The following is a 25,729-nucleotide window of genomic DNA, read 5'->3' as shown; positions in this document are numbered from 1 at the left end:
AAATGATGGCTGGACAGATGGAAGACCGAGGTGTCAACATTAACATCTTTCTGTCCAACACTATTTTTAAACCTGCGGTATTTCAGAGAAACAAAAAGTCTCCTTACCCGTCTTCTGGCATAGAAGGCTGCAGAGTCCTGCATTCTTTGGGTGTAAAGACAACGTCCAAGTCATCTTCAGGGAAATCACCAAGTTCATGTGCCATTTCTGAGTCCAAGTTGTTCAGCTGTGTCATTAGGAAGCCTTCAAAATCTACTGGGTCTACAGCATCGTAAAAGGAAGGCTAATGAAAGACATAAAGAGATGTTTGTTTTAGCAAAAGAGGTGTTTTTCAAAAGTTTTGTGTGTGTGTGTGTGTGGTTTTTTTAGGCTTATTGTTGTCATCGTCCCATGTTTATTAACATACAGGAACAGTTTTCTAACCTTGTGTATTCTGCCACTGCACTGAATGCAGGGAAAAGTTGGTAATAAATCAATTAGCTGAAAAAGAAATGATGAAAAAGAAAAAAAAATTAATGTGCAAAAGAAGGTATTACAGCTAAAACCAAACGTGCACCTATTTTCATTGCTGAGCATTCCCAGATGCCGGTAATCTGCAGGACCCATGTGAAGTGCACCTAGTCTCTCTCTTCCAATCCAAAAGGGCAGCATCAAGCAAAAACAAGGCCAAGGTTAATAAGAAGAGAGTGACAGGCAGAGGCATGTGCCTCTCAGTTGTTTTGGATTTTAATTTTACTTCAATAGTTAGAGAAGTAACTACACAAAAATTACATGGAACTACTGAAATTGTTATTGCAAACCTTAGATATTCACCATTTCTATGGCACTTGACACTGCACCCCCACAGAGAGCAGATTTATTTGGGTGTATTTTATAAGCCTTTCTTATACAGAACATTCAATTCACAACAAAGTTTAACAAGTGCAAGCTGTGCCAATAATGAATGCAGCAAAGTCATCTGTCTCTTTCTATCTGCTCATTTTCAAAAACAGAGGCAAAAAATCTTACTGTACCTATAATTCTTCTACTTACACCTAAATGTAACTTCACGTCTTGTTTTTATTGTATTTCTCCATGTGATTAAAAAAAAAAAGTTCTGCTTTCTATTTAGTTAATAAAAATGTGTACAAAATAAAATACCCGTCCAGCTGTGTACAGAGAATGGCATTTTTTTATTGTTTATTGTCTTGACGTGGGACAAATAGTTCAAGAAATACAGCTTTAGAAAATCCTATTCTATGTTCAGTGAGTTTGAGAAACACCATGGAAGCCTAAGTACAGTTATGAACGAAGATACAAAAAGAGCGTTAAAATAACAACCCTGCAATAATTAATTTACTAGGAGGAAATAATTTAGCCAAAAATATCCATCAAATCATCCTTGACTGTAAAGGATAAGGATTGTGTTGTATCACTCTGACCCGATACATTTCACACAACTGCCTTCTGAAGCTGCCAGCAACAGTTTGTCTCAACCTTGATCAGATAATCTGTCTATTTGGTTCTGACCACGGGGTGTGAGGAGAATAAGGCCGCTGATGTCCCTGATAACGATACTGCCTTTATATGCAACGCTATTGTGACAACAGGCTCATCCAATATTCCAAAGCTATTCTTTTTATGTTTCTGTGTTCTTGTCCACAAATACAATATGCAGGCCAAAGTCATGTAGTCTTCTCTCATTATTACTGGGTCCTACTAAAGGAAGACTCTCAGGGAAACTGACGGGATTTTCACCTGAGTATGAAGTAAATAACAGTGATGTGGGAAGTAAATAACAATTCTGTAAATAGCAGTGTTTCACACAGAAATTTTATCACAAGAGGACAATTAAGAATTCTACAACTTAGGAAAGGTACAAGGGTGCTTAACTGCGGCAATGCTCTGGTAGTTCTGAACTAAAATGGCTCTCACACACTTTGCCACATCAGTCATTGTAAATAGGGAGATTAATTAAAAATTGCATATATGGTATAATACAAGTATTGGAAGCTTATTAGTGTTCTATGTATGTAGAACATGAAATTAACAGGGGAAGTTATTCAGCTAATAAAAACTCAGAAGTGTGGAGAAAAGTGAAGTATGTTTAGAAAAATTATGCTAGAAACAAAGCACGCCGCATGTCTGAAAAAGAACAGATGTGGCAAATGATGGAATAGAGACCACTGAGACACATGTCAAATAAACCACAGGTTCCTCTTTTATTGGATCTCCACAGGAATGAAATGTCAGAGCTTGCCCCTAAGGGATCAATAGAATTCTCCAGAACCAGTTTAGCAAAAATCTCCCTCTTTCTTTGCTTTTCTGACTCACTGGGAAAGTCTAAAACTGAGAATCATGAAGCAGCCATCTGAAGAAGTTCAGAAACTAATAGGTTAAACATCTGATTTACACCTAGCAGAAAGCTGAGCATACAGGCTCAAGAGCTATGAATAAATAGTGATCATTATTAGCTTTTGACTTCTCATTAATATTCAGTATAGTTCTCAGACAGTATCCTTGAAGTTCACTTATTGTACTGCTAGTGGGTAAAACATTACATGTTAATGCATTAATACATACATGAAACTGTACAAAACAAAATGCAAAATAAAGTAAAACACAGCTTCAATTAAAAAACAAAACAAAAAAGCAATCCCTCCACCATCCCCCCAAAAAAAACACACACCAAAACCACATCTTATATCTTGTCAGTTGTTGAAGATGAAATATTTTGCATGCAAAATAATATTGCTTAATACAATCTAATTTTCAGTTAAGCATTGTACATCCTTTCAGGAATCACAATTTTCTGTCCTAGCAAGTCACCTTTCATTTTGTCTTGTAACTCTACCTTCTTGAGGGGCAATAATAATCTTTAACCTCTGGAACAGCATGCTTTTGACTACTGCAAATTAGAGACAAGTGGGAAAGATGGTGACAAAGGTGAATGAAAAGGAGGGTAATGGTCTCTCTAAGGTGCAAAATATAAAGGATACAAAGAGGGATACTGCTTTCTACCATGGAGATGTGCAAAGAAATCATGCTATAGAAAATGCCACAAAACGTGACCACAAACATACCTTTTGAAGGAGGGTGGACTAGAGGCATGCAGGTTGTGACAGCACACAAAATGGCAGCGACGGCGCAATATCCAGGAAACAAAACGTTACCGCGTTTCTCAAGAGCTAATGCAACTGCACGCTGGCAGAAGAGAACCCAGCCTCCCCAGGCTGAACAACCACAACCAGCAAGTTACAGCACCACAGATTAAGGAAGTGAGCCGTGGCGGGAGGCCCTGACACACAGGAAGTAAACGCTTACAGCTCGTGTTCTCCATTTTTCACAATCACTGGTGAACAAAGACTTCCTCCTTCTACTTTCTGAGTCTTAACCAAAAGAAGAAAAAGAAGTATCAAGAGTCTCAGACAAGAGTGTTTTGTTTTGTTTTTTTTGGAATGGTTTCGGCTGCTGGCTCTGGGAATTGTTCATTAAGCCAGGCAACAGCAAGGAAGCCCAAGGCAACAGCATGAAACTGCAACAAAGGAGAGGGTCAGGCTGCGTATCAGGAAAAGGTTCTCCACCAGAGGGTGGCTGCACCCTGGAACAGGCCTTCCAGGGCAGCGGTCATGGCACTGAGCTGCTGGAATTCAAGATGAATCTGGACAGTGCACTCAGACACAGGGTCTGATTTTTGGTGGTCCTCTGTGCAGCCATGAGTTGGGCTTGGTGATTCTTACAAGTTCCTTCCAGTTTGGGATATTCTATGATTCTAAGCCTTGCTGAGTCTCCACCTTCACTTTTTTCCATTTTACTCGCTGACCTCCTTTCACAGATCATCTATGGCCCCACACAGTGGTAGCACTGTGTGTAGCACTACTTGGTAGCACAGCTGAATGACTCTGGGAAGGCATGGCTGTATTATACTCCAACACTTCACTACTTCTCTTTGATTTACTGTAGTATGCAGGCTGTCTGTTTCAGACTCTGAGCAACACTCCCATTTCTTTCAAACGTGTAATTTTCCCACTGATTGAGGAGGATTTTGAATATATTTAGGAAGAGGACGGTGGAAAGTAAAATGGACTATGAAGTTCATCTGATTTAGCCCATAGTCATTACGTAACACAGATGGCTGTACCTGCATGTAGAAGGCAAAACCAGAACTTACCAGATGAAGAGTAGAAAAGCCAGGAGTACTTAAGCTACGCTGACAGAACTGTGCAAAGCCTGGTTGGAGGGTAAATTGCTTTCTTACTTCTGCAGAGGAGTACCTTTAATTAAGCAGAGAAAAAAACCTTACATTACAGTTATCCACATATAAATGTCAAGCCCTAGACATCAGCCAACTTAGAGTCCTGTCTCAGTGTTTAGAAACATATTCCGATTATATTCTAGAATCCTTCTGCACTGTAGTTCGTGCAAATCTCCAAAAACAATTTGCAGTCCTGAGTAATTGACATTCTGACACACTTTCCACAAGTTTCTCTTATTTTGTTAACCTTGCAACTAGGAAAGGCCGTCCAAGAAAGAATAACCTTGCCCTCAAGTCAAATATGATTGCAAACTGTGTCAGCAACACTTGCACCTTTGTTTCTGCAGAACAGAATTACAGAATAATAAATCACAGAAAGATTAATGAACATCACAGAGGAAAAAACTTTAATGAACTTAACTGACCAGCAGATGAAAGCAAGGCAGAACAACTCACCCAGTTGAGCCCAGATTTATGTTAATAGTGTAGCCTTCTCTTAACAACACAAGATGAACCAAAGCATGAGTTTAAAAATCAGTATGTATCAGCTAAATGCTTGAGGAAAAATCATCTTAAGAGCTAACTGGCTGACTTCAGTGGGAGCAAAAAGAGGCCAGTACTGAGTTTGTCTGATATTAGAGTCATAGTACAGTTGTATCTGCATGTAGTGTGCAAAACCAGTAATCGGAGTAGCTTGCTCATTCTTCAGTGAAATAAATCAGTAAATATTTAGTATGATTTAAGAACAATCGGCCCTGAAATAAAACCAAAATAAGTACAATACATTTCACCATGAATATTCAGGACAAGACTTTCAAAGAACAAGCACCAGTTAAGCAGATTCTAAGTAAAAAGAAAATCTTTCTGGCAGCCAACCCACCAGGGCAGCCAACACAGAGAGAGGAAAAGGCAGAGGAAAGAAGATTTTCTCTTCTGCATGAGATTTTCTTCCAACTCCAGCAGGAGTTTGTTCTGCAGCCTCTTGATTTCCACGACTAATTGATGTAACCTCTGGCTACTGCTTTTCTTCTCAGTAGAATGTGCTGAATATATTCCTTTTTCTGTTAAGAGACAGGCATCTCATAGAAAGCATTATGGGCACCTCATTACAGGTATAAGGTCTGACTCCTGTAATGAAAGATGCATTTTAAGGCAGCTGCTTGGAGGTTGCACTGCCTGTGAGAGCAATGCAGTTCCACTCTAGAGGCAGCAGCAACAGCAGACAGAGCAAAGTCAGAGCGACAGAGAAAGAAAAGGGACCCACTGTCAGCAGACAACACCGGTATTCCAAATACCAGGCAGGACTAGACTGGAATTTATTTTAAAGGTGATTCAGTAATTATATAAGCAAGAAGCCATTCAGGAACTGTGAAGAATCTTGTGGATTTCCTCATTATTTCTGCCCTATTTTGAAAAGGAAAACTGCTTGTATGTCAGTTATTCTTTTCATCTTCCCACAGTGGATAATATCTAATTGCGAATATCTGTAGCAAGGTATAACATAAAGCTCAGATTATTCAAAATTATGATTTTCTTTTGAACACATCAAGTCATTTTCTACCTTGTGCAGAAGCGTGTGTTACTGATGAAACCAGACCTAGCAGCAGATGTGTTCAAAAACCTATGTTACAGTGTATTGCAGAAGTCACTGCCAAAAAAAGAGAAGATATAAATTACACCATGTAAGGGGTCATGGTATGAATGTTTATTCACAAAAGAGGAAGCATGCATGTGGACAAGGGGCCAAACTTGCTGTCTGGTAAAAACCTGTGCAAGTCAAACCAACTGGGAGGAAAAAAGGTTTTCAAGATTAGTTCCAGAGGGTTCACAAAACTCAGAAGTAAGAATTTGCAAAATAAATCACTCCAGTCAAAAAATACTCAGTGTCCAGGTGTGGAGTCCTCAGTACAGGAGACACAGACCTGCTGGAGAGCATCCAAAGCAGGGTCATAGAAATGATCCGAGGCATGGAACACCTCTCCTGTGTGGACAGGCTGAGAGAGCTGGGGCTGTTCAGCCTGGAGGAGTCTTTGAGGTGACCTGAGAGCAGCCTTTCAATATCTAAAGGGAACCTACAGGAAAGAAGGGGACAGACTTTCTAGCGGAGTCTGTTGTGAGAGAACAAGGGGAAATGGTTTCAAGCTTAAATAGGGAAGAACTAGGTTAGATATAAGGAAAAAGTATTTTAGATAATGAAGAACAGCCAACGTGGACTCAAAGAATCATAGAATCACCAAGGTTGGAAACGACCTTCAGCAGTATTTTGCTGAAGCCGTATTTAGCAGTATTTCCTAACGCCCAACCAGAATCTCCCCTGGTGCAACTTGAGACTATAATGATTTATCAAAGGGAAGTCACACGAAACCTTTTAATGCTGTTCTGTAATAGTTTTATTGGCCTCAGTAAGGTTTTTGACAGTATGTCTCACAGCATTCCTATAAGTAAAATAAAAAGATAATGTCTTGATAGAGTCATCACAGCTAGCTGCTTACCCTCTTAAAAACACACACACAACACCCTTATTCAAGGTGTGGTCATTCATAGTTTAGATTTCAAACAATGTACTGCTGTAAATGAGCAAAGTAATTTGTTTTCATCCTAGTTCCAGTCTACTATCTTATTTTACAGAACTGATGATGGTAATAATGAGTACAATGATTAAATCTGTGGTTCACATCAGGCTGGAATAAATTGTGAAAAACAAGACTGGCACTTAAAACGATCTCATAAACGGTCTGAAATCAGCACAATTACACTCAACAGAAAGAAATGCAGAACTCTGAACTTAGGAATAAAACGTATCAAACATAGAAATGCAAAATGGGAAATGAGCCGTATAAATAAACAACCCTGCTGCAGAAGACACTCTGAGAAAGAAGACCAAGACACTTACTAACAGAATACCCTAAGTGCAGAAAAAGGGAAGCTGTTTCTATTTATTTAAGCCAATGACAGTGCTAAAGCTGATGTATACCATAAGAATGCAGCAGAGGAAGAAGCAATTACACAGAAAAACCTGCCAAAGAAAACACTGAGAATGTTAAGTAGTTTGTGAAGGACGATGAAAAAAGACTGAAAGAAGTGGATGTGTTCAGTTTACAAGAGTTGGCTGTGGGGTGAGACAGCACCCCTATGCTGCGTAAAAGGTGGCATAAGGAAAACAGCAGCCATAAAGAAAACAGTGAGCAGTTCATATCCATGAAGGGGAGATTAAATATTCTTAAATTGAAGTTAAAAACAAACAAACAAACATATATATATATATAAATTAATAAGCAATTGGGAAAAGTGTTCCCACTTGAAAGGCAGTGGGACCACCTGGTGACACTGTGGTCAACAACCCTGAACAACCAGGAGAGCTGAAGCTGGGCAGCTGTTTCCCTTCACAGGTGGGATCCATCAGACAGCTCACTTTGGTACCTGTCCTTTTTGGTTTTTGCTTGTTTGTTTTAAAGAACGAAAAGGAATCACCAGTGGAAAAGCGGAAGGTATAGATTTTGGTTTGTTTGTTTGTTTGTTTTCCACAGAAATCACTGCTGAATTGAGAGTTGGTCGGCATTGCTATGGTGTGTAAGATAGTGTAAACCCAGGAAAAACAGAAGAGAGGAGACTAAGGCTCTCCCAGACTCTACATCATTGACTGCTCCATGGTAGTGAAGCAAAAAAACATCAACTGCACTTCATTGCTTCACCACATAATGATGTGGCCAGCCAGAATGATGATGCAGAACTCCTCTAGAGTAAATCCTTAAGAAGCCCAAGTTCACCAGAGTTCCTGACCCATCCAAATGGGACAGAAGGGTAGCCAAAAAAAACCCCAACACTGGTGCTACTCTGCTTAAGAAGAACCTTGTCAGTGTCTGTGCCAGCAGCAGGTAGGATCCTCCAGCAGTTCTCCTGAACTGCTGACAGAAAGCTGAGACATAGCCTGCATTTCACAAATACTCTCCAGTGAGAAGTAATACATTTTGCATAACAAATCAATATTGCAACTGAAGTAACAGACCACATCTGTAGGCTTTTTAAACTGAATTTAAACTGTAGGTCAAATTCTGAGGTGCACTGCAAGGCAGAGCTCATTGCAGGCTTGGAGACATGACAATGTGGGTTACAATTTGGGCTCAACAAGGTGTAGGGAAAGGAAGATAAAGAAGCCATCTATTCTGCCTCTCTAATGCATGTTGCATCCGTGATTGTACACCGCTAGGTTCAGTAATGAAAATGGTATGAATGCACATAATGCAAGGAGCTAGTTCTGCAGTTTTATTCTGCTCAACAGTATAGTTCTTTGAAATCTGTTTAAAGGCAAGGACAATTGAAATTTCTGTAGTATGGGTACCCTGGAAACATAAACATAACTAGAGCTTTATAGAGAAAATAGAAGGAGAGTAGCTTTGAAGATAATCTGTTAATGGAAAATCAGAAGCTTTGTAAGAGCGAAAAAAAAAAGATCTTAAGGGTATGCTTCACACATCTACCGATCCAGTTATCCAAATGAATATGGGAATGTATGGGAATATTGCTTAGAAGTTCCTTTCTTGCCATCAGTGGAACTGCCTGTTTTTCTTCGAAGCTTCCAATTAGTCCTCAAGGCAGCAGAGCTTGGCCTTGTTACTGCTCTCAGCAGCGGCTGATCTGAACTAGCAGCTATTTCCCTGGCAGCTCAGGGGCAGCTCCCTGCACATCCTCTTTGCTTAGGGGGTCTACCACATTAGTAGTCTGTATCAGCTGAGGCAATAACGATTCTACTCAAGACAGCCAAAATGTAACCACAGCCTTCTCAAAGGAGATGGTGCAGGAGAAGAGAAAGAAGTTTAGGAGGAAAGATCATTGATTTTGTTATACTGGCAGCTTGTTACACATAAAAACAGGCAAGAGGTTAATTTTTATTTCTGTCCCGGGTCACGGGTGCCATGCACTCAGTGAATATTTTTCACTGCAGCTCGCTTTTGCTGCTTCTGACCCAGGAAGAAACAGAAGCATACAATAACTAACTAACTCATCAGCTGAATAAAATTCTAATCCTAGCAGTGGAAGAAAAGGTCAACCATATTTTCTGTCCACATAAAGAAACAGAAGATTTAGGATTTGGGCCTGCTGACCCATATTTTAATATATGTTTTAGTCACCGTTCTCCACAGATAACATGCATATGAGAAGAGCGTGCACTGCTTGCTGGTTGGTTCTCATAACAGAAGTGTTTGTAGGCGTAATGATTCTTGCATATTGGTACTTAAAACAAAGAAACATATATACATTAATCTTATGTGCCATACTCCCACAGATGTAAATTGATCATTGGAATTTATACATCAGTACAAAGTTTCTGATGAATATTTCAGATGCTAACAGAAGATAAATTTGTGTGAAAACAATATATTTTTTAAATTGTTCTGCCCACTAAGCTAAGCAGCATTCAACACTGTGTATACAGATCTTTCATACAGATTAACCTCTGTTTGACTAAGGATAATGTTATGTGGTTGGCTCAGAGTATTTGCTGTGTGCTCACACTGAGTCCTCTCTATATGTTGATTTCAGCTGAGGTGGTTCATGAAAAGGCATTTAAAAAGCACACCCTGAACTCTGCAGAAGGTTCTGTACTCTGCAGCTAGGGCTTAACTCTTTGTTAATTTGTTTATTGCTTGCTAAGCAGTTTAAAACACTTCCAAAATTTTGGATCATCTACCACAGCAAGAGCAATTTCAAAACCATTAGTGATCATACATGCCTGCTTTTACATTGTGACTGAAATGGCATAGAATGGCTTCAGTGTGTCTTTTGGTTTTTTGTTTGTTCTGCACCGCTCCACCACATCAAGGCAAAAAGAATATGGCACAAATGCAAGGAGTTGTCTTTCAGCTCACACTTTTCACCTGAGCTTCACAAGGGCTTCATTACAAAAATGCTACTGTAACGCTGATCATTTGTAGAACTCATATCAAATTTAACAGTTAAACAAGCTTTGTTTCCACTTTCTTCCTAAACAACAACTGCCAGCAATAAGTGAAAGGAGGTCAGACATTAAGAGTCATAAAACATGAGTACCTCAGTGTTATTCGTGGGGAATTTTTCTTTTTGCTGCGACAGGGTTGGTTACTTTATGAAGTTGTTTGGTTTTTTTTTAATCAAGGGCAAGGTTTTTATTTTTAGCAAGAAGAAGAAAATGCCCATTTTGTGTATTTTGTGACTCACTCCAAAGAAATCCATAACATATTCATAGATGGGTCTTTAGCGCTGTAACAGTGTGAATATTTCAAAAGCCAAAGGAGGAGATAATTAAATGACACAGAACTGGGGAAAAAAAAGCTTTTGAGTTAATACTTCCCACCCCCAACCCACCCCCCCCCCTTCCTAAGCACACAGACTTCTAGTGTTTGTGTGTGATATTTCTGAGGGTGACCTTTAATTTGTTTCACAGTGGAAACAGTAAAGGCCTGCTGTGATGCTACTGATGACGTCATGTAGGACTTCAGTTGATACAGGTAGACTGGCATTTTCAGCTTCTGCTCTTGTGCCCAGAAGCTTGGAAGACAATGCTATGTTCTGCTGTAGCTGTAAGCTTTTTATGACCCAGTGCGGATGGATTGCCCATAAGGCTGCTGAGTACCTAATTTCTGCCTCACAATTATGTCTGAAAATCAGAGACTGACACAGGAGCTATTGGGAAAACACATGTAAACCTACAAACCCTGCCCCCCCCTCAAGCCAGATTCAAAGGGAGCCAGACCAATAGCTAAGATAGACACAAAAGGCGATTCTTCTTTTTAATGATTTTGGTTGAGGCCAAGACCAGTTCTGCTGTAACTGCATCCTCGATGGTGAGCAGTTGGGACAGACAAGCTCTCAGGTAAGCATTTTTCACAGTCCAGCCTTTTTGCTACTGCTGCAAACAACAGTACAATTTGGTGTGTGTTTATCAAACTTAAAAAATAAATTAAAGTTAGAATAGACAACCTGGTTGGACTATGCTGATAAACAGTGACTTTTAATGACCATAAAGGTAAAAGCAGTGGAGGGTACAACAGACAACATTAAGTATTTTTTCCTTGCTGTTTTTCACTTCTTATCTGAAAAAGAAAAACACCTGGAAGGATAAAACAAGGAATGTACACATGGGACCTGGTGGAAAGAAATAAGTTTCTCAACCCCAGCTTCATTTTTCTTGTTATAAAAGCAGAACTTCGTCACAGTCTACAGCTTTGAGCTCCGAATGCTTCCCAATTTGAAGAGGGACGCATGATTTTAGAAGTGGATTTTAAAATGCAGCCTGAAGTCTATTTCCTGCTCACCAGTCATTTTCCAGAGATAAACTAAAACCCACAGTATTCTAATCACGCAGCATGGATTACCATGTCTGGCTCTGGTGACTGCACAGATCTAAGAACAGTTTAACAACAGTCTTAAACAACTACTGTAGAAAATAGATGGCTATATTTTAGAAACAATTTGAGTACCCAGTCAGATGAAAAGGTTAGCTTCCTGCCAACAACAGCTGTCTGTAACATCTGTCTCAATGGTAACAACACTATTCTGCTTGTTTCTACAGAGGCTGTTTGCTAATAAAGTGCACATTTCTAGTATGGAACTCACCTTTCCCATACTTGTAATCTAAACCCTTGACTGGATGGGCCTGTATTTGTAATCTAAACCCTTGACTGGATGGGCCTGTATTTGGCATCAGCCCCTTATTTAAGTGCCTTCTGTCACCTTGGTTGTAAAACAGATGGGACACCCTAAAAAAGGCTATCATAAAATGTAGGATAAATAATGCAAACCAAAAGTAAACCACTACAAATATCCAAAGGCATCAGCATTGTCAATAAGTAGGAAGAGGATATTTTACTACTCTTTCTTTTCTACTTCTGAAAAATCAATTTTAGGTTAAAAAAAAAAAAAAGTCAGATTATTTTGCACAGTTTACAGTAAGAAAGGTCTGTGTTTTTGTGATAGGCAATAGGATGTCACATTTAGTAAGAGAGTCCTGAGTAATCTTACCTTTGAAATACAAACAGATACTTACAGAGATCTTGCTCAGCACTATGAATGAATATGCTATGGCACAACCTTCATGTATAAAGTTGCTTTCTTCCTAAACTCACTCCTGTAATTGGTTTACAACCCACCTCTTGTAGAGGAGGACTGAACGTTCACAAGGTGAATGTTCATCTTGAGGATCCACAGAGTTTTGCATGGACTACACACAGTTTTGCACATAGTTTGCTTTTCATTGATTCTGCACTTGTACAAAACACAATAGTATGCAATCTAAGTCTGGTCTGTGACAAGCTATTAGGAATCTGAGAAAAAAAAAACCATCACAGCAGCATTTATCTTCCCGTGAAGATGTCTTTCTTGTGGCACAACTCACTCCCACACCTAGTGTGATCTACACAGAAGGCTTTGATACACTTGGACTTAAATGCAAACAGATATCAGTGCCAGAATGTGAGCCACAAATCAGCTGATGCTGGTTTATATTATATGTAGTGACCAGCCAAACTGTACATCACCCACATCTGCCATCTGCTCAAGCATGGTTGTAAACTGCCCTAGAACAGACTTAGTCTGGTCTAACTTCTCACAGGAAACACCCTAGCAAAGGCAAATTAATTATCTCCAGGGCTGATAAAAAGATAATTTCACAGGCATTAAGAAGTTCCCTCCATTAACTGCAGAGCTACTTACAATAGACAAGAACCCTCCCTAGCCTGCTTCAATATTCTTCACCTTGAGGTAGATTTACATTATTTTTTCTGCGGGTTATGTCCCTCCCTTGGAGTGGAGAAGTACTGTAAAAGCATCCCAAAGAAGAAGGGAGAGAGGTTACTATACCCATAGAAATAACCGCCTGAGACCAGAAGTTGCTTAGTCTTCCACGTGCAGTCAGCAGTAACGGCTGACAAAACAGGGCTGAAACCACTGCATCAGCTCTTATTTCTTAACAAGTTTTTCTGCTCATTCAGACTGTCTTGAACTCAAACAGAAGTGGGATGGGAATAGGTAAAACACCTATATGCAGATGCTGTAGCAGAAACTGACCTTTATAAAGAAACATAAAAGCGCCTTTCTCTCCACGTGTGCTTCAGAAGCACATACAGTCTATTCCGTGTAACCAATACAAATCCAGGTGACATCCATACAATGATGCTATAAAAAGAACTGGGACAAACCAGTTTGCAGTAAGTCAGAAAGAGAAGGGTAACTTTTCTTGGAATCCAGCAACACATAAGAATTAGGGTTTTCAAATATCCGTTAACTCTAACGAAGTATGCACTGGATGAGCAGATAGGGAGCTGGATCGAAAACTGGCTGGACAGCCATACCCAGAGAATGTGCAGAGACCTGCAGGCTAGCCAGAGGCTAGTAAACAGCAGTGTATCTCAATGGCCAGTGCTGCATCCAATCCTGCTTACTGTCCTCATTAGTGACCTATGCAATGGGCAGAATGCACCCTCAGCAAGTTTGCAGAAGACACACAACTGGGAGGAGTGGCTTGCTCTGGCACACTGTAGACTCTGTGTCTTGCTGCCATCCATCCAAAGAGACCAGGATGGGTGGCAGAAGAGGGCTAACAGGAATCCCCCAAAGTTCAACAAGGTGAACTCCAGAGTCCTGTATGTGGGGAGGATCAGCCCCAGGCACCAGGACAGGCTGAGGGCATCCAGTTCTGTGGAACAGGGCCTGAGGATCCCAGTGGAAACCAAACCGAACACAAGTTAGCAATATCCCCTTGCACCGAAGAAGGCTAGTGGTACGATGGGCTGCATTAGACAAAAGATGTCCATCAGGCCAGGAGAAGTGTTCCTTCTCACTGTGTCAAGTGCTGTGCAAGGGAGATATGGACACCCTGGAGAGCATCCAACAAAGGGCTGCCAAGATGAGGAAAGTACTGGAGCATCTCTTCTGTGAGGAAAGGCTGAGAGAGCTGGGACCGTCCAGCTTATAGAAGAGAAGGCTCCAGAGGATCTTACTAATGTCCATAAATGCCTGAGGGGAGGATGCAGAGAGGTTGGAGCTGGACTCTCTTCAGTGGTGCCCAGTGCCAGTACAAGAGGCAGGGAGGTACATGCTGGGGTTTCCACGTGAACATCAGAAATGTTTTTTACTTTAAAAGATGACTGAACACTGGCACAAGTTTCCCAGAGAGGTCACGGAGTCTCTCTCCTTGGAAGTATATACTGTCCTGGGCATGGCCCTGGGCACCCTGCTCTGAGTGTCCCTATCTATGGTATGGATCTACACCAATCCAGACAGACTACTCTTTGATTGTTTGAACGTACTGTTTTGCATATAAGTTTGAAAAGTCTTATTAACTTGGGTTATCCCTACTCAGATTCCCAGGGTGCAACTCATTTAACTAAAAGAGGATTCATCCTTTTCATCAAGTGTGTCTTCCCTTGTGACCTTCCTTCCTGAATTAGACTGGCTCAGCAATAAATTATTTTTAATGCTACCACTGTCTTGACAGTACAAACACTTAGATGATGCCTCAGTGGCCATATCTGATTCTGTGTACCAAACAGCATTTAAAAGCTGGCAGTAGTTATACAGCAAACACACCACGTGAGCTTGCTGTAGATGCAAAACAGAAAAGGAGTGAGATTCTCTCTGCAGCTGATTTAATACACTTAAAGCAAAACAAACAAGAAGTTTCTCAGCCTAGGTAATGAAGTTTGGAAAACCGCTCCAAGAAATTAGCATTTCATTGTATCTATTTAATAAGAGTTTATTTAAATTCAATCAAGCTTATATGCCTCATCCTTGTAAAGGTATTGCACTGAAAATAAACCTGCTATTAGAGGAGGCTGGAAATGGCCTCTTCTGCCATGGAAACCAGGATGAACTTCTCCACATCCCCTGGTGGTTCCTCAACACAATGGACACCTATAGCATTCCAAGAGCACCACAAGGGCCTCTCAACACTGCATGCTAAGGAGACCTTTCTTCCCCTTCCTTTGTCCTGTGCAGGAATCCATTTGGAAAGGCAGTATAGCTTAGTGAAGGCTAGGCTTGATTTCAAATGAAGTAAGAAGTTGTACAGGAACTTATTTCCTCATGCAGTAGAAATAAACGTTAGAGGTACTGGATGCTTTCTGCTCAGTTTTTGGCCACTTACTCCACATAACACACAGGTCAGTTGTCAGCACGCTGCCTAGAATCAGGGACGCTAATTTCTGCATAAAATTCTGCTCCTGAATTTCTGCATAAAAGATGAACATCATTATATGTAAAAGTTATCCCATTAAAACAGCAGGAACTACTCACACATACATGCATTAAGAACATACGTGCAAGTCCTTGCAGGATTAAAAAAGGCAGGAAGCAACAGGTTGGGGCAGCAAACATGGGTGGAAGGGCAAATAGAGCGATAGGAAGACGTGGTTATGTGGGCAGGTTGCATACGCAGCTCAGAAATCTGATCATATTTTAAGACCTGATTTTAAAGTTTGTCCTTGCTTTAAACAAATACGATACTTGTCATAGCTCCTTCCTGAAGCATTTGCAGTCCCTGTGCACACCATCAAGAGCTCACTAACTTTAAAACACAACACCTGAACACTAACACAACATTCCAGACTATGTCATTGCTAGTTTTTTTTACCGAACAATGGTTATCACAGTTTGTAAGCTGCCTGGATATCTGTCATGCTTTTAACGAACATGCCATGCTCACCTTGTGTGAGGAGCACAGAGGCAGTGAAGAGCCAGGACAGAGCCCAAAACTCAACTGGTCCTCATTAAAAGCATCATACAGTCAATTCACCAGCAAGAGAAATGAGTGAGAAAGACTACAGCTTGAACGTGTATTTATAGGGGAGAGTAAAATGCAGAGTAATTATGCAGTGTAATAGCTCCTGTAAATGATGCCTTGTCAGCAATGACCAACTTTCATTAAGAGCTCTATTTTGAAGAAGTTCAGGAACCGAAGAAAGAGGAAGACAAATGTATAGCTGCAGAGCAGCCTTTTGTGCACAGGAAAGTAAATTAAGACACCGAATATGCCCCCTTTTTCTTTAATTAAAAAGATTAAAATTACCTCTTGTGAAAGTATTGTTACCCTACTGGTAGTAGATCAAACTGTGCATGGATTGTGCAAAAACAACATGATCCTACTGAAGAGAGAGAAACAACGCTCTGCTAGCAAATACATATCATCCCTACCAAAGCAGGGAAGAGAATATTCTTACTTGCAAAATAAACATGCAGGCTGTTCAGCCACAATCACATCCAGAACGTGAAGAATATAAAACCTAAACATTTGTTTACTACAAAAAATATGGAGTGCTCTGCTATCCGATCAGAGGAAATAAAACTGTACTGGTCCAATTTCGAAAGAGTTCTTAATAGTAAATCTCTGTGAGCCAGATTAATTGGCACTGTTGCACTAGTTTGAAAGGCTCCAGTCAAATGAACATCACCACAGATGGGGGAAGCTGCCAGAAAGCTGACCCTAAAAATAGGAAGATAAAAAATAACCCAAACTCTCTGAATATCAGCCAGTTATGCACTTTATTCAAGCAAGGCCTCAGTTTACTGGGAATCCTGGGGGGGTCCCAGCAGCAAACCACTCATGTCACAGCCGCTCAGTATGACATCTCAGCCTTGTGCAACATTCACCATAAATCCGAAATGAATCCTCAGGGGATATGGAAAGGTATGCCGATGTGAGCTCTGCCATGGGAAAAGCGTATGGTAGCAGAGCTAATTTTATCCTCTGCAGCTGAAAACCCCATGTCCTCCAAGTTTGCTAGGGAGGTGGAGTTTCTGTGCATACTTTCCGAGGTTGGCTTTCTCCTCAGTTTGTATTACCATTATGCTATTTGCTTTCTTACGTGTCGGCAAACTCAGTCACCCCGCACTTACACCAACCCGCCTGGAAACACGGTTTTAGCCTCTGACGACGAGACTCTGGAAAAGCAGCCTCGTGTTTCCCTTCGGCACACCGGTATGAAAACAACTGTCTTGGTGGCCGCGGAGCAGCTGAGCGTCAGCGCTTCGCTGGGACGGGACACCCGAGCTGCGACGTCCAACCACTGAACGCTCACTTCATTGCGCGGGGGAACAAACTTCTTTTACATCAGAGGGATTACTTTTTTTTCCTTTCCATAGATGAAAAGGTGAAAAAAAAGTCACAGCGAGGGACGCCCTGCCGTGCCGATGACCCACGTAAGCCCCTCTTTCCCAGGCGCGGCAATCCGTCAGTCGGACCCTCATGCCGCTAATAGAGCATGAGGAGCCCCACCGCTACTGCTCCATCGTGGACACGGCCACACCGCTCCGTGCCCGTGTACCTCCGGGGAGCAGCCCCGCTGTGCCGTGCCGTACCGTGCCGCCCTCCCGGCAGCCCCACCGAGCAGCCGCCCCGGGCGGCTCGGCGGACGCCTCTCACCTGTTGAGTTTCAGGGCGAACGCCCTCCGCTCGGCAGCAGGTAACGTCGCCATGCGGAGGGCGCAGGAGCCGACTGCGCGCACTGCGGGGGAAGCTTGCCTCGGTGCGTTATTGCTGCTGCATGCTGCGGGCTGGAAAGCCGGCGGCAGTCTGACAGCTTCGGCTGGCAACTTCCGCGTTTCACCTTCCTCGCCGAAATCGAGCGAGGTGGGAGGGTTCAGCCGCCTGCGCTGCCGGCTCCGACCCGCCGCTCCTTACACCGGCACCCCCAGCCCGATCCCAGCCCCATCCCAGCCCCTTTAGAGGATTCCGAGGGAAAGCACGGATCTGAGCGAGCGCACCTGCGGAGGGAGGCGCCAACAAACCCCATGGCGCATCCCCAGACCGCCCCCGGCCTCTTTCGTCTGGGTACCGCGCTGTTGGTCTTACGCACCCACACACTCATCTGCCCTTCGCGCTCGCGGGAATAACAGAGATCGCTTCTCCATCGCCTGGATCGTGGGCGTACGCTTTGGGCAGGCAGTCGTAGCGAGGTACGTTAGGAGCGCGTTAGAGTCGGTACCCGGTTAGTGGGCACGTGAGTGCTGCCGCCAGCAGGTGTAGCCCCTTCCGCAAGGAGGGGCTGCCTGACCTACAGCGTGAATTTGTAGGCTTGCAGCCTGCGAAGCCGAGACTTATGATGTAAATAAATGCCAGTTCGTTATCTGGGACGGTGTTTTTCCAATACGCACATGCACCATGGATATGACCATTAAAGTAATTGAGTGCATAAGGAAAACCCACACAAACCAACAAATTTAGCACTGGGCAGACTGCACTACTGTACACCTCACTGTCACTTGCAGCTCAGCTTTTAAAGGGCCATTTTTACTAAGTATCTTGTGGCTGTGTTGTGCTGTTTCCTCACTGGTGTGTTCCTCTCAGCCTTGGTGCAAAAAAGCCTTCACCGCTTTTGCAAGATAAGCAGAACTCGAGATTCATTGAAAGGGAAAACAGAAGCCAGATAACGTTCCCACAGGTGGACTGTGAGACAGCAGAGGCAATTCAATTCTAGGCTGTCCTGTTGGTATAAAATCCCTGCCTTGGTACAGCCACCTGATGGAAGGCATCACTGCTTGTCTGTCCATTCCCAGTGTGCTGAGGGGGTTATCTAGAGTTGTATGGCAAGGAATGGTAGATTATCATACAGTGAAGGTCATCTGACAGTTATCTTTTACTCTTCAGGATTCACTAACTCTTAGAGCACTATAAGTGTGTGTAAATATGAATGTCAACCCACACGGCCTTCAAAGAGCAGTGGCTACACGCCCTTGCAGAAGCAGAGAAACACAGAAGAGCTGAAAGATTTAACAGAAGTAAATGTTAAAAGTTGAGAATGGAAACAAATACAGATATCTTTGTAAGAAAAAAACAGAGAAGGATCTACAGAAGAATGGGATCTCAGAAACAAGTCTGAAAACAGAGGAAGAAAATATTGAACTCTGCTATTACTAGACACGAATGAACTGGAAAACGATTGCAGTGGGAAGAATAAATCAGAAACCTTTTTTGGACAAAACTTACCCACCACACCCATCCTTTACTTACGTCACTAAGATAAAGCTAACAACATTTACTTACTGTTAATCTGAACTTAGTTGTCACTTGGTTACAAATCACTCATAGCTGTGATCTGGTGTATGTGTTGGTCTCAGGAAAAGCTGGGCACCAGAGATGCTGAAGGTGGCAAGATGGTGCTTTGTACTGACTGACTTCTTTTGTGCACTCCCGTGTGTTGGAACTTGATCACCACCTTCAGAACTCTTCCCAGTGCACAACCCAGATGCAGCTTTAGTAGATGAATTACTGACATGCAAAGAACCATCCAAATGTGCAGCCTGCTCTTGGACAGGCCAGGGCAATTTGGCTGTGGAAAAAAAACAAACAAGAACAATGAAGCATTTTTTAATAAGCCCTCGCCATTTAAATGGATGCATTCATTTTTGAGAGCCTTATTTGATGCAAATTGGCACACACGGTTAACACAAAACACAGAGTGTTTGATGTTTCCTGGAGCACCTGGTATGCACTTCTTACCTGTTGGAGTCGGGGGCCTCAACACTGCTGAAAGCTACACACCTGAAATTTACTGAAATACTGGATTCAGCACTGTGGCCTCTCCTGAACACTCTCTTTGTTCCTATGTGAAATTGGTGTACAGAAGACCAACCTTCTTTCCTCCTGTTTGCTTTTTAGAATTCTAGCCTAGAGAGTAATATAAACTGCACTCTCCTTAGGATGACAGGAAATAAACACCAGTTTGTCAGTTTTTCTTTGCTGTCCAGACCTGCTGCAGGATAGGCAAGAGATATTTCTTCTGCACTCGTCACACAGGTTGAGATGGTCTCTCTCGAGTCAGCTTCATTCTATCTCCTGTGTAAAAGAAGGAGCAGTGGAAGAAAAATTTTGTTGTGCAGGTTTTTACTAGTACAAGGTCACAGCTATCATATGCTTTCTGGTAGCATTATAGATAACCTGATATTAGAAGAGCTGCTTCTTTACAGAAACCAGGTCTCCTGTTCCTCAAAATATGGCTTCTGAAAAACATGATCTTTTTAATCGTTTAATTTCAAAAGCTTCCATGAAGCTACACGTTTTCTAACCATGCCCCTGTTTCTAGCAGCTTACAAGTGAAGGAGGAGAAAAGGAATGAGAAATAAGCAGGTCGCTCCTTTAGCCACTCCATACCTTGTCTGGCTGTAAAGGCAATAAGACAACAGTCTGGGCATTAGATAGATATATTTCATATCTGCCTTTCTGTTCACCGTAGACCAAAATGGAAGAGATTGGACTTTCCCATTCTTTCTTTACCGAGGCCTGTGGTTAATTGGGTTTGGGGTGTTGTGTTTGCTTGTTTGAGAACATGAAGATGTTTCTATTTCCAGCTGTATCTCCAGAAACTGCTACTCAGGGAGAAATCACTATCTCAGTTTTGATGCTTCATCTTAACAGCTCATGCGGTACCTGTACCCACATTTTTGATGAAGAAAGATAAAAAGGTAATTCAGAAATGTTTTGTCTCCTGCAGAACAAAGAACACCTGAGGAGATACATAAAACTAGGGTTTCCAGGACTGCTACCAGCAGCTGCAGACCAAACACTCAGATCATCAAAAGCTTTCATGTTTTTGGATGAACTGAATTACCAGCAGCCTACTGCAGCATTTTGAGCAGCAAAAGTCATATTCTTTTTCATCAATTATTTTTGCACACTATTGCTTTTTTTATTCAGTCAGGTGAGGTTACGTATTTTTAACTCACTGGGTTACAAACATATGAGACTACTTATTTATTTACTTATTTTTAAATTACCATCAGATCTAACCTTGTCAATACTGCTGCTTCAGCTTATTAAGCACTGCTGTTCTGCGAATTCCTGCAACTAAAGGGTCCTCCAGGGGTCACCACTGGGACCAGTGCTCAACATTTGGGCTGATACAACAGAAGGAAGGGATGCCATCCAGAGAGACATGGACAAGCTTGAAAAGTGGGCCCACTTGAACTGAGATTCAACAAGGTTAATTGCGCGTGGAACAATACCAGGTACATATACAGACTGGAAGAAGAACTCACTGAGATCAGCTCTGCAGGAAAGAACTTGGGGGTTCTGGTGGAATGAACAGCTGATTATCAGCCAGCAGTGTGCACCTGCAGCCCAGAAGGCTGACAGCATCCTGAGTTCCAGCAGAAGAGGGGTGGCTACCAGGGCAGGAAGGGATTGTCTGCCTCTGTTCTGCCCTGATGAGCCCTCACCTGGAGTACTGCACCCAGGCTGGGGACCCCCAGCACAGGGAAGATGTGGAACTTTTTAAATGGATGCAGAGGAAGACCACGGAGATCATCAGAGGGCTGGAGCCTCCTATGAGGATGGGCTAAGGGAGCTGGACTCGTTCAGCCTGGAGAAAATAAGGAGGCAGGGAGACCTCATAGTGGCCTTCTGGTACTTAAAAGGGAGATTACAAGCAAGAGACTGACTTTTTACACAGACAATGACAGGACAAGAAGAAATGATTTTAAACTTAGAGGGGAGGTTTAGGTTAGTTATTAGGAAGGTCAGAGAGTGATGAGTCATGAACAGATTGCCCAGAGAAGCTCTGGATACCCAGTCCCTGCTGGTGCACAAGGCCAGGCTGGATGGGCCCCTGGGCAGCCTCATCTGGAGGCTGGCAAACCTGCCCATGTCTGGGGATTGTAACTAGATGATTTTTGAGGTCCCTTCCAACACAAGCCATTTCATGATTCTGTCAACTAACAAACTCATCGTATATAATCACACAGATAGGAATCTTCCAATCTTTCCAATCAAGAGATATAAAAAGGGTCATCAAACCAAGTGCAAGTGTAAGCAACAACAACAAAAAAAAAAACAACAAAAAAACCAACACCAAAAAAACCCAAAAAAACAAAAAAACCAAAAAAACAGCCAACCAACCAACCAAAAAGAAAAAAAAGCCCAATCAAAATAAAGTAAAGAATGCATCTTGGAACACATCATGATTTCCCAGAGCTGGCTTGCTTGGATGGTAGCAGCTGTTGGGGGTCTTGCATACAGTACAGTAAAAGCATGCTTTCATTCCCTGTTTCCTCTTCCCCATCTTCCATGTGCATCCCAAAGTGTGATCCTATTGATCTCTTTCTCCCACATGCACATTTCAGCCCTCAAAAAAGACATAAAGGCAATCGTCCCTCTGATGCCACTGCATTTTCAAATGTTCTCTCTGTGCTTTCTTTTTATTGCTGCAGCCTGACCTGAAGGTGGTGAGGCAGCAATGCTGGTTGGTTGGTATGGCTGGGCAGGGTGAGGAGCTGCAGGCTCAGCCTCACAGAACAGAAGGGTGAGGTGGGTATGTGCAGCCAGGCAGGACTGCTACTGTTGTGTATCATTTTGAGAGCTGGCAAACTGGGGTATGGGAAACACTGGAAAAGACAACAATCTACACATCATCTTCTGGGGACTTTTTTTTCTGTAATTACATGCATTTCTAAGCATCTTTTTCCTTAAAAATTAAACTAGCAGTCAATTGTCTATGGGCAGTCATATCCCTGCAAAGTATGCTAGTGCATAGAATCATAGAATCACAAGGTTGGAAAGGACCTACAAGATCATCTAGTCCAGAACTTTTTGGCCCAGGATAGTCAGGAATGATGAAGCCCTGCTGAATCTTTAAGCATCCCCTGCTACCTGCAGAGGATATACCTTTGATGCCCTGTTTTCTCAGTATCCTTTATAAGTCTGCATCCTCAACAAAATACAGCGGTAGCATACGTCAGTAATGAGCAACTGTTACCTGATTAGCTTATGAGTATATGGAAGTTTGCACCAACAGGAAAACTGTTATTATTTCAGTGTGTGCCAGTGGAAGACAATGCCTGATAATGCCTGCTAGTATAACACCTCCCACAGCACCTCTGGCTAATGAAGCCAGTGCAACTAGATGCTTTCCTGATCAGGGAAGCCGCAGTGTAGTCATGTGCAGTGCTCACAATGACATAAATCTCAATGGCATCCAGTAATGTTTAGCAGGATAAAATACAGAAAATACAAGAACTTTCCTTCTACTGATGTCTGCAATAGATTGGCAAAGAAATTCTGAAACTTTCCTTCAACAAAGCTGAAGTTTCATTTCTGTGTTGGTGAAACAGGAGAAAGGGAACTTAGGCCATTCCGCAGCTGTTTTTTTTTCACGAAGCAGCTGAAAGAACACAAAAGTCTATGAGAAAGCGTGCCTTGTTTTTCCACCCATCTGTGCAAATATTTTGGAGGAATAAAAATATTACTGACCGGACCCTCCAAACAGTTTCTCAAGATAAAAGTTTTCTTTGCTCACATTCACGGGAAACAAAATTTCAATGGAAGCAACTCTGCTTGGTGATTTTTTTCCTTTTTAACCATGATCCACTTATATAAAGTTAGGCAACTTGCTGATAATGGTGATTTGAAAACTTGTTTTCATGCAGAGTATGTGAATGATACGTTCTTCACACACACCAAAAAAAATCCAACAGTTTCATTTTTTAAGGCAATTTATATTCCAAAATCCAGGCCCTCTTTGCAGATCCATGTGGGCAGAAGTGAACCTCAGTATAGAACCTCGCTGAAAAGCAGCAGCTAGAGGCTGACAGGATCAGAACTGCTTGTCTGTGTCAGGTCAGGCTTCTGCAAGCATGTGCTGGTGTCACTGACTATCCAAGTTTTATGTCAGAAATCTATCACAGTATTTGCAAGATCTGGGCCAGTATCATTCAAGCATAAATATGGCTTTCAGACCCTATTTATCTGTTTATTTTCCACGTGTCCACACTGGATGTGATAGAAAGATACTAGTTGTTGTGAGAAGATGTCAGTCTAAATACAGAGAAGAAATTAAGAGAGAATTGAACAGAAATACCTAAACACTGATCACAGGTCAGAAAGAAGTAAGTGTATCCAGGGAAGCAGGCAAATCACACCAAACTTATATCCCTGCTTACCACTTTATATTTTGAGATATGCATGGGACTGTTCAGCAGCTACTGAACTGATCACAAAATTGATTTTAATTTCTATTTATTCATGGTTTTGTGGATTATGTCCACCCAACGTCTGGCATCAGATTTCATGTGGGACTTACTTCTCTGGAACGCTGAATTACACTATACTGTACAGACCAATCAATCCTTCAGAAAATTTCCTTCTCCAGAAACTGATAGATTCTATGCAATACTGAAATGTCGATGATGCTCTTTCCCTGTTGTTTCAATCGCATCATGCTCCCATTGCTATTGTATCATGTATCAGTAACTTGCAATCTTTCGCAGCACCCCTCAGTGAGTGCTCTTCCTTACACTCGTGGCTCTCACAGTCCTTTTCCCTCATCCTCCCCAAAGAGTAACAGCCTGAACAAACACATTTTACCACTGTCTAAACCAGTCTGAAACAAACTGCTCCATTTGCTGAGACCTTCAGTAGTTGTGAAGGCACTACCTTATTTCAGTTGCAGCCCAAACCACTTAAACTCACAGTTAAATAGGACTTCCTGGAATCTATCAACACTTCAGTGCTTTCTGATAATGTTTATTTGGTCTACAAGCGTCTTAGAATAAAACACTCCAACTGTGCCACCAAGGTTTTGGTTTACTACACTGCATCCACAACAAAACATAAAGGTTTTGCACTTAGCTTCATAAAGTATGCTTTATTGTACAGTTCAACAGAAACCCAAGGACGGCTAGTACAGCAAAATTCTAGTGTTTTAATATAAACTCTGAAGAAACCAAAAGGAAACTGTAAATCCACATTATTTATTTTATGTATTTCCATTCAAAAGAAACATAATGAGCTGTGTCATGTGAACTAATAAAAAACAGAACTGCCTGAGGAGCTAGGACACCTCTCATCACCCCTTTTTTTTCCCCAGAGACAGATGTCTCACTGACATGTAAATGAAATGTCAGCATTGCTACTAGCTTGATTTTTGAAAGGCAGTTTACAGCCTTTTATATCATGCAGCCTTTTATGTCATGCTACCATGCCAGTTCCCAACCTCTCTGACTATTCTTCCTTTCCACAGCTTTCTCACTGTGAAAATCTACGAGATTTTTTCTTAATCAGTCCCTTTATAACAGAGCTGAGAAACAGAGCAGATTCAGGAGAGAAGATACTTTGGAATTTAAGAGTTCCAATATAACGAATGGATGGGATTCAGTGCCTTCCACAGGTAAGGCAGCCAAAACTCCGCAGCTGATCCCTGCCAGCTGTGCTTCTTCATCAAAAACATCATCCTGACAAGCGTTTTAGCCTAAACCAATGTAAGAGGACTCAAGGATAAATGCTGAGTGCATTTACTCTTGCACAAGGACACAGACGAGGTTAAGACAAATACGCTTCTTCAGTCTGTGCTCAGACCTCTGCTACTTTACATACAGTCTGGAGCACACACCTGGGTTTTTAATATTGTAGGCAAACATCAGGCAAATCACTTTCGTGCTTCACCTTCCCCAAGCATGCTTATATTTAAATCTTTTGACATTAAGTGACGGAAAAGGCTATTTTACCTATTTACTGCGGCCTACAAAAAGTTACGG

The 25,729-nt window shown here is 41.9% G+C and overlaps 1 protein-coding gene across 2 annotated transcripts in view; it reads right to left on the bottom strand.

Moving 5' to 3' along the window:
- Positions 1-17,776, bottom strand: part of DOCK8 (dedicator of cytokinesis 8) — a 78,658-nt gene extending 60,882 nt beyond the window's left edge. The window contains exons 1-3 of one of the 2 annotated variants that reach the window (XM_072358998.1): positions 17,628-17,776; positions 4,151-4,253; positions 108-283 (exon numbers count right to left, since the gene is read on the bottom strand). In XM_072358998.1, coding sequence (XP_072215099.1) covers positions 108-283; positions 4,151-4,253; positions 17,628-17,680 — 332 coding nt within the window. In that variant the 5' untranslated portion in view covers positions 17,681-17,776. Of the gene's footprint in view, positions 1-107; positions 284-3,062; positions 3,118-4,150; positions 4,254-17,627 lie in introns of those variants that run through there. The other variant, XM_072358999.1, reaches the window with a different exon arrangement.
- Between the last annotated feature and the right edge of the window lie 7,953 nt (positions 17,777-25,729).

This window comes from Excalfactoria chinensis, chromosome Z (genome assembly GCF_039878825.1).
Source record: "Excalfactoria chinensis isolate bCotChi1 chromosome Z, bCotChi1.hap2, whole genome shotgun sequence".
NCBI classification, from domain to species: domain Eukaryota; kingdom Metazoa; phylum Chordata; class Aves; order Galliformes; family Phasianidae; genus Excalfactoria; species Excalfactoria chinensis.
This window is presented reverse-complemented; position numbering and strand designations above follow the sequence as displayed.